This window comes from Eucalyptus grandis, chromosome 4 (genome assembly GCF_016545825.1).
Source record: "Eucalyptus grandis isolate ANBG69807.140 chromosome 4, ASM1654582v1, whole genome shotgun sequence".
NCBI classification, from domain to species: domain Eukaryota; kingdom Viridiplantae; phylum Streptophyta; class Magnoliopsida; order Myrtales; family Myrtaceae; genus Eucalyptus; species Eucalyptus grandis.
In genome coordinates, this window is record NC_052615.1 from 4,859,901 (window position 1) to 4,869,348 (window position 9,448).

Genomic DNA, 9,448 nt, shown 5'->3' on the forward strand with positions numbered 1-9,448 from the left:
GATTGTGTGGTTAAGACATCTCTTGACGTATTATCCTCCTAATCGGGGTTTAGAGTATAGACTCGCTGAGATTTATATTTCACCCTGTTATGGGACAATTTTTCAAGGTCGTCGAGGTGGAGGACCTAAAGCTGAGAGGAGGTGATCAGAAGTGTAGTCAGCTAGAACCATCTCTTTTGGAAAGTCAGTTTTTGTGGCCTTTTGGTCATAGACTTTGTACTTGATTTTATGTGAATATAAAAGCATGTTTGTTTTGTGAATTTATTGTCCTGATTTTTTATCCCGAGATGATTATTGTCAGGAGATTTATTTTTGCTTTCGCATGTGCAATAAAACAAAAAAGGGTCGGCGACTTGTCCTGAGAAGTTGCAAAATATTATCAACCAGAGAGGGATATGCATGCACTTGGGGTTCGGGGCGTGACAATACAAATCCATCATTAAAGAAAAATATATAACATGCTTTACAAATGAATAAATGTAATAAGTTTACCCATCATAGGAGGAAAAAAGTACATCGTTAGAGGCGTCTTTTATATGATTTCATATATGTCAACGTAAGTATGACAACATACATAATAAGTGATGACTTTCATGATTGAAAAATGGTATGGATACCCATTGTGACCATATTCGTCAAGTAAATGATAACAATAAAAAAAATGCTCCATAACATAATAGTCCATGTCTAACAAATAAATTATATAAATATGTACTATATTTGTTCTAAATAGGGTGCTCACTAAATGTTGAACGACCCAGAAATTTCTATTATAACATCACAGTCTAAATTTAACATAAATATTAGTTGATTGACAAAAAAATTATCCATCATCACAAACAAATTATATTACATGCTTTACAAAAAAAGAATATTAGCAAATAAGAAAACAACTATTACAAAATTTATAGAAAATACCTTATCCATTATTACAAAAGTATATAGAATGAAATTATCATATGTTTATAGAGTTTTTTTTGTTGTTGGTAAAAGTACGAATTATATGTTTATAGAGTTAAATTACACATTTGCGTATAAATCATAAATAAATATAATGAAATGTGAAATCATTGACGACACTTATGATTTTATTTTACATCTACTGTAACTCCAATTATTTTATAGTTCATGTAAACAAAGTCTTACATTTCGTATCATTTTGATTACTTTAAATTCAATAAGAACAAAGTAAGTTGAATAAATAACATGAAAGGTCCATTCTTAATGAATAAATGATTTTAAATAATAGAAATAAGATAATAGTGCATTTTTAATATACAAATAAAAATTAGCATATTAATAAAAAAATGCCCATTAACAAAAACGATTAATCAAAGAAACAATTAATTTAAAATGGCACTATAACGTGATCGTCCATGTCATTAAAATATGATGCTAGAGGATAACTGAAAATGTTATATCACATGATGCCTTACCTTCTATTTGATAAATGAATGATATTAGAGAATTACTAAAAAAAAAAAAAACCGTACCACTAAAAGTATCATAGCCCATCTCTTATAGATAAGGATTTATTCTGTAACCATTAAAGTAAATGCTATCAAATAAATAAAAAGAACCCAGCATCACGAAAAATGTATGGCATATATAAAGGGATATTTTACATGATTATGCAAATTTCATAAACATCCATAAATATTTTCATGACCCTTATAAATGAATAATTAGAGATAACTCTTATCACTTTGCATTGAAGATAATTGTAAAAGATTTCAATAATATATAGATACACAATATAACAAAGTATTTTCACAAATAAATTATGTTATCTTGTTGCAACCTATTCCTCGGTAGGAGGAAAGCATAGGTTTAGGAGTGTTGTCTAAAAGATGAGCCTACGGTCCATGATCATCGCACAACATTGGGGTGTTTATAAGAATTTTGTAATAAAGAGTTGCCACTAGCCTATTAGGGTCAATTAGAAGCCAAGTGAGACATGGAAATATATCTCACTTTCTACGCAATCAGAAATTCTAGGGTCGGGGATTTGATCATATTGATTAACCAATTAGTGTCATTTCGGTATCTAATCTTGTTAATTAAAAAAAAAAAAAAGATTTTGGTCAGGTAGTTTGGATTAATTTTAGACCAATCCACTAATATGTGAAGTAATTATGCAGATGCACATTTATTAAAATAACAATTAGGGCATGTTTGGCAACGTGCCAAACAATGCCTGATTCTGATTTTTTGTTCCCAGAATCAATTTGGAACGAGAATCGCGTTTGGTAAAAATTTTGTTCCCAGAGACAGATTGGGAAGAGAATTGAGAATAAAAAAAATATGATTCTCCATCCGAGAATCAAAACAGTAAAAGTCTCATTCTTCCCTTCCGACATTGCGCGATTGCCATCCACCACCACCCGCCGCTGTCCGCCGGTCTGGTGAGCTCACCAAAGGCTGGCCAGGCCAGGGCAAGGTCCGGCGACTGGCCAAATGAAGAAGAAGAAGAATAGGAGAAAAGGGAAAAAAAAAAAGGAAAAAAGGAAAAGAGAAAAGGAAAAAGTAAAAAAAAAAAAAAAAAAAGCATTTAAAAAGCATTTAAAAATTAAAAGAAATTAATTTGGAATAGAATCAATTAGCACGGTATCAAACACAATTCTATTCCAAAATCAAAAAAATTGGACAGTTACCAAACACACTTTTTACTCGGAATTAGTTCCGAGAACGAATAAAAAATAATCATTTTTAGTCAGAATCAGCTTTCGGGAACAGAATTGTTACCAAACGCGCCCTTAGCAACCAAGGAAAGTGTTAAATAAATTGCATGGAAGAGCAAATATTTAACATTATCAAATAGGGAGCATGCCATCTCTAACTAAGCTAGAGGAAGGCTACAATCAACATAATGAAAGTGCACAATCAAGGGCATTCATTTTTAAGGATTTTTTTTGTCAGTATTTTAAAGGATAATTAAAACCCCATGGTAGAGTCCTAAAAGCTTGTTTAATTTTGAGCAAGATTTTCACCAAGGTTTTTCACACATTTAATGAGAAAAACTACCCAATAAGACTTTTTTTTTCCGAGAAATTAAAATTTGCGAAAGTTTTCCTGGATTGTTAGGATTTTTCAGGACATTTTAGCATTTTTAATATTTTTCTGAATTTTCTAAAAAAAAGAATTTTATTTTTTCGAATTTTTTAATTTTCTGAATATTTTTAATGATTTCTTTAATTAATATTTTTCTATGATCTTTTAACATTATAAAAAAGAAATCGGACCGGGCTGAGACTCGGCCCATCTAAACCGACCCGGACCCTATCGGTCTAGGTTGGATTAAGAACATTTTTTTTTTCAAAAGACGGCCCACTCAGCCCACTCACAATTTCCTCATTTACACCATCGGCCCACAATAGCCCGAAGCCCACCAAGAAACTTCAACATCCCATATCCATTTTAGAATAAAACAATTTTAACAATGGCACCCTTGTCATGATGTTAAACCAAATACCAAACCTCCACGAATAGACGAGCACCATCACCATCGCCCATCACTAGCGCCGTTCGCCGGACGGTGGAAGTGGCTGGCCAGGTGAGATGAAAGGCGACGAAGTTCGTGAGCGTCCGAGAGCGTGGTTTTCAAAAGAAAAGACCGATCTTCGAGTCCCCCTCGTGCTCATTGAAGCATATATATAATGGCAAGAAGTCTGTGTTATAATTGCACTAACTCAAAACCAAAGAAGGCAGAGAGGACATAGCTTTGGTTTTGCTACTGGAGCTGCAGGAAACGCAGATGATTCTTCTTTGGCAGCAGGACCACCACCCGCTGGCCGTTCAGGAGGTCCTTCGCCACGATTGACACGAGGCGGCGGAGCATATGGTGCCTCGCGTCCAGTTTGTGCAGTTGAACCCCTATCAAGTGAACAAGCTCTGGCTCGGGGCGCCTGCGCGTGAGACCCGAACAGCAAAAGCACGGCCTCGTCTCGTGGGTCAATGTCGAGCGGTTCGCAAGGGTTCAAGCTCATCAGCAGGAGTACCCCAGAACGCGAGCACGGGCAGCATCGCCCCGTATAGTTTCACGGGTCGAGACGAATTTGTCTCCACTGTGAAGCGCTAGCAAAAGTGGAGGCTTGATGTGTTGAAGCTGTCTGATGGAGGGGTCGAAAGGTTCGGAGAGCAGAGCAGACATTCCCTTTCCGCTTTAGTCTCCGGTGCTCTTACCTTTGAGCATTAGAATCGCCATTGAAAGCATAAAGCCTCCCTCTTTTCTTCTCACTCTCTCCTTTTCAAATTGTTATCTTTGTCTCTTTTTTAGCCAAAGAACAAGAAGCAGAATCCCCCTGTCCGAAGAACCTCCGCAGCCCCATAGAAAGCTCGCCCTCACCTACTTTGAACCACCACCATCCGTCGCGCTTCCTACGTCTTCGACTTCGGATCTTTGCGAGCGATCTTAGGCATGAGCCCGTGTCGAGCTTCGATCAGAAAGCGAAGAGCTTTCATGGTCGTCGGACAGAGTTTGTGCGCGGCGTGGTGGCCACTGGAGCGTCTCTCTCTCTCTCTCTCTTCTCTCTCTCTCTCCCATCGCTCGTACTCTCTTCACCCCTGGACTTCTTCTTCCCCGATGCTTCTCCTTCACCGAGGGACTTGCTTCCTCACCAAAGCTCATCCAACCAACGGCACGGCCCGGAACAACCGGCGACCCATCTACCGCCGAACTGCCGTCGGTCGCCGGTCGTCCATTCCGGCCGGCGTCGACCACCGCCGGCCATGAACTCCGACGGCCATTAATCCACTTGCCGGAACGAATAAAACCACGCCAACTCGACGGTACACGATTTTGGTTAGGGAAGAGCTGCTGCGACGAACAGCAGGCCTCCGACGACGATCGGGGACTCTCACGAGCTCGCCGTCGCCCTCTCTCTCTCTCTTGAGCTCGCCCTCTCTCTGTCGCTCCCTCTCTCAGCTCTCTCCTTTTAACGGCCAGCAACCGGCGTGCCTGGCTTCTGCCACCGCCAGCTCACCAGCCGGCCTGACCCCGACCCGCAGATCACGCCGCATCTGCAGCTCGCGATCCTCTGCCACTTTCTGACTTGGTACTCTTCTTTTCCTTGCAAAGACGTGACCGGCATAAGGAGGAAGAAGACCCACGCGCGGGCTGGGCCTGGAGAAAGGATGTGAGGCTGGGCTTGGGTCTAGGGGAAAAGAGATACAGATCCTTTGTTTTTTTTTATGTAAAAGTAAGCAAATATATTGAGCTTTGGACAAATTTCCAGAAAGATGGTGCCAAAACTTACACTCTAACTATAGTGATATATTGTTTGCTGTAAGTATGGTGAGCTAGTTCATGCACTCACTAGGGCCAAGGCATTTTGAAGCAGTATATAGAATTCTACGCTACTTGAAGGGAAGTCCTGGTAAGGGTCTAATGTTTGAAAAACATGGACATCCGGAAATTGAGGTGTTCACCGATGCAGATTGGGCTGGAAGCAATATGGATATGAGATCTACTTCAGGCTACTGTACATTTGTTGGTGGTAATTTAGTCGCTAGAATTTATCTCTGATTATATTACGTGATTATATTACGTGATATTATCTGATTTGATTTAATTTTGTTAGCTGTAAATTAGATATTGATAGAGATTAGAGGCTACTTAGGATCTTTACCTAAATAGGTTTCTTACCTAATTTAGGTTCTCTGTTCATGTATTTATACTCATTGTAATCACTCTACGAGAAATAAGAAAACAGATTCTTTTCTTCACTATAAATGGTAGTCATTGCTTACTCAAAGTGTTAAACTTGGAACCGATGAAAGTTGGAAAAACTCACATGTGCAAAGAAGGATGTTTTCCATTAAAGTCATCATTTTATCAAAAGACTAAGTTCAACATTACACAGAATGTTGCAGCGATGAGGAATGCTGTAGTCCCGCCAAGACTGGTGCCAATCTTCTTCCAAAAGAAGGCAGATGAAACAGAAAAAAGAAAGGAGAGTCAATGTGCTAGTGAACAATTTCAGTCTAATGCCTTCTTATTTTGTTAAGGCTGAGCAACTTACTAACAAATATAAGTTTGCTAGTAAGACTAACTATATGGGACTCCGTCGATGTGCATGATCACACATTAAACAAAATAACCAGCAAACCAAGAGTGTTCATCAAACTAAGAAATATCACGTGAACGTTAAAGAGTTGAAGCTAGGTTTTTGACACATTAAATTTCTACCTCATATGGAAGGAGGCTAGTCTGACCATCCAGACTGAAAACCGAAAAGCCCATCACCAACCTCAGCACGGGCTCAGCAATGCAGTTAAAAGAAAGGAATCCCAACATATAGTGGTAGCATTTTGACCTCAAATGGTATCTCCGGACTTTTGAGGTCATCTTGATCAACCAAATTCGGTAGCAGCAGAGGCCCAGAAGAACCAAATAAGATATGGAAATGACCAAAAAAACCACGGCACAAGGTGTGAACGCACCAAAAGCGCTCTCTGCGCTCCTTGCCCAAATCCCATTTGCCACCGGCCGGCAATACCACTCCAACGGCTCGAAAACCATCTAATTGATCGAGTAAGGTATCTGTTGTCAATTTAAGTAAGCACTTCTTTGCTTTCCAATCGAAATGAATCCTTTCCTACAACAGCGAGAGTCCATTACAACTGCTTCAGTTAGCATTGCAAATATCCACGCAGAAGTCTCATTAAGCAAAAACTTCCCCCGAATCAATGCACGTGTTCAGAAACATTCATCATGAATACTGCAGGGAAATTGGAATTAAAAGAAGTCAAGAAAGAAAACCCACTATGGCAAAATCACAATAAGTCACAGTCCATTAAAGATTGCAATGCTAGCAAAGTCACAGCCCACTGCACTTTTTTTCCAAACTAAAAACCCAGTTAAATTTTTCCTCGACTTGAGCATTAAAATGCCCTCAATCACCGAAGCAGCGCTTTGAGCTATGATCCAATAGAAATTAGAACTCCAATTGATTTTAAACAAAGTACCAAGCAATCGCCCCTAACGAAATGACAAACGAGGAAGAACAGTGAGCCAACCAGAGTGATTGATTGTGAAATCTGCCGTCAAAGGCAGATCAATCATCACCAAGAAAAGGGGAATGAAAGAAGGGTCAAATGGGACGTTTGGAATTTTGTGATGGTTCCTAAAGAAATAAGGAAAAGAGGTCCGAGACAGGCAAGAACATTTGGCGCTATGCATGCGTTACCGCTTGATGGCGGCAACCCCCTGACATGAGCTGAAACGAGATGAGGGCGCAATGAGGAAATATTCGCTTGATTTACTTTTTCCTTTTGGTTGGAATTTTTTTTTTTTATTATCGTAATTAGACATTTCATTTAAGTAACGCTGAAAAACAACCCGCTTGTACCGCGTCCGAAAGCAGTCAATTAAACAAAGCTGAGGGAGGGGGAAAGACATCAGCGAAAGACAAGGACCTGGAAGAATGGGCCTTGGCAGCCCAGTCCATAGGTGCGTTTGTCTCACGTCCGATAAACCTAATGAGAAGATGAGAGAAACAGGGGAGTAAGGCGGTTGTTTCCGCTAGCAGCAAGCGGCTCTCCCATGGCGTCTTCTGAGGGTCGTGCACGGCGTCGACCACCTGGAGACAGTCCGTCTTGATGATGAGGGGCTCATCAGACTTCCCGATCCGCAGAAGATGGCACAGTGCTATATTCAAAGCTTGGACTTCGATCTGCAAAGCAGAATTTGCTGTGGCTGCACAAGTGAAACCTTCTTGCATAGAACCAATATGATCACGACAGATATATGCAGTTGATCCTGAGATATTACCACTTCTGAAGGCTCCATCTATGTTGATTTTTAATGTACCAGGATTAGGGGGCCTCCACAGAGATCCTGGAGCCGAGCGAGGGGGGATGGATCTTGTTATGGTGAACTTCAAATGCTTCGCCAAGTTGGAGGTAGCCCATGTCGCTTCCACAACGAAGACGGGATCTGGCTGCTGGTGATGAAATAGACATCTGTTGCGTGCTTTCCAAATGTGCCAGAGGAGAACAACAATAACCTCCATACCTAGTGAGTTTTGATTTTCCACAAACCTGTCAGCTAGCCACTCTTCAATACGCTTGATTTGAGTAGGTAGAATTCGTATGCGAACCCGAGGGTGAGACCTATATGGTTGAAGTCCACGGACAGAGAAGGAAAAGATGTTCTAGTGTTTCTGTAGTCTGAGTTGCGCACACCCTACAGATAAGGTCTGCACTAATATGTCGGTGAAAGAGATTAACCTTAGAGGGAGGGCATTTTGAGTGATGGACCAAAGGAAGAACCTAATTTTAGGTGGGATGTGGAGTTTCCAAATTTGCTTCCATAGGGTTGAAGGTAGTTAGAAAGAAGAGGATGGTCTACTGTCCTGAATGTGGATGTCGGTTTGTCAAATTATCTTATAGGCACTCTTCACAGTTAATTGACCATTGGTAGTCTCTGTCCAAATAAGCTTATCTTATGTTTAAGTTGGGTGCATCAGGATGCTGAGAATTTCCTTGATAATGTATTCATCGAAAAGCCGATGAAGCAAATCTTCATTCCATTTGTTCTGATCAGGTAGCAATAAGTCAGCCACCATTCGTGGCTCTTCTCTGGTGACAGGGCCTCCTGAAATTCCTCGGGGCAGCCAACAATCCTCTCTGATGTGGATATGAGACCCGTCCCCTACTGACCATTTCAGTTTAGGCAGAATAGAATCCCTTCCTATAAGCAAGCTCTGCTAACCCCATGAGGGGCGGGCGCCTTTTTTAGCACTTGTAAAGTCTTGTGCATGGAAATAAAGACCTTTGAATAGCTGACTACATAAAGATAAAGGATTTTGAAGTAGTCACCACGCCTGTTTGCCGAGCAATGCTCTGTTAGATGCAATAAGGTCCCTAAAACCTAGACCCTCTTGATCCTTCCTTTCCTTTAGTAAATCCCAACCCTTCCAATGGACACCTTGCTTTCGACTATCATTTTGCCACCAAAATCTCGCAATCTTCTGTTCAATTGCCCGGCATATAGACACATGAATTTTAAATATAGACATTGCATATTGAGGAATAGCTTGAACAACACTTTTTATTAAAATCTCTTTTCCCCCTTTCAACATGAGGTGTTCTTTCCACCCATCTAACTTGGAAGTCACTCTCCCTAGGTTCCAGGCAAACATATCTCTCTTCAAACAACCCCAGTCAAACGGGATTCCAAGGTATTTGCCAGTCTTGTGAAGTACCGGTATCCTAAATTGTTGTGTCAGATTATCCTTGAGACTAGTCGGGCAGTCTTTACTAAGAAAAAGACCGGATTTATTTCTATTAATGACTTCTCCTTGCCTTATATAGGCAATAAGAGGTCACAAGGACACACACATGGACCTAGCTCACGGGTCCAGATACAAACAGGGGCACCGAAAACTTTCGGGAGGGAATTATTCGCACACTATGAACAGTATTGATTCAGGATATTGGATAAATT

The 9,448-nt window shown here is 40.4% G+C and overlaps 1 protein-coding gene across 1 annotated transcript; it reads right to left on the reverse strand.

Annotated features, from left to right (window-relative positions):
* Nucleotides 1-7,364: 7,364 nt before the first annotated feature.
* On the reverse strand, nt 7,365-8,012 carry LOC120292458. The gene has a single exon (XM_039310644.1). It carries the CDS (start codon nt 8,010-8,012, stop codon nt 7,365-7,367), a length of 648 nt encoding a protein of 215 aa, XP_039166578.1.
* Nucleotides 8,013-9,448: the final 1,436 nt, after the last annotated feature.

Excerpts from the sequence above, each read along its gene's own strand:
- LOC120292458 (XM_039310644.1), bottom strand. The coding sequence starts at position 8,012 with ATGGAGGTTATTGTTGTTCTCCTCTGGCACATTTGGAAAGCACGCAAC.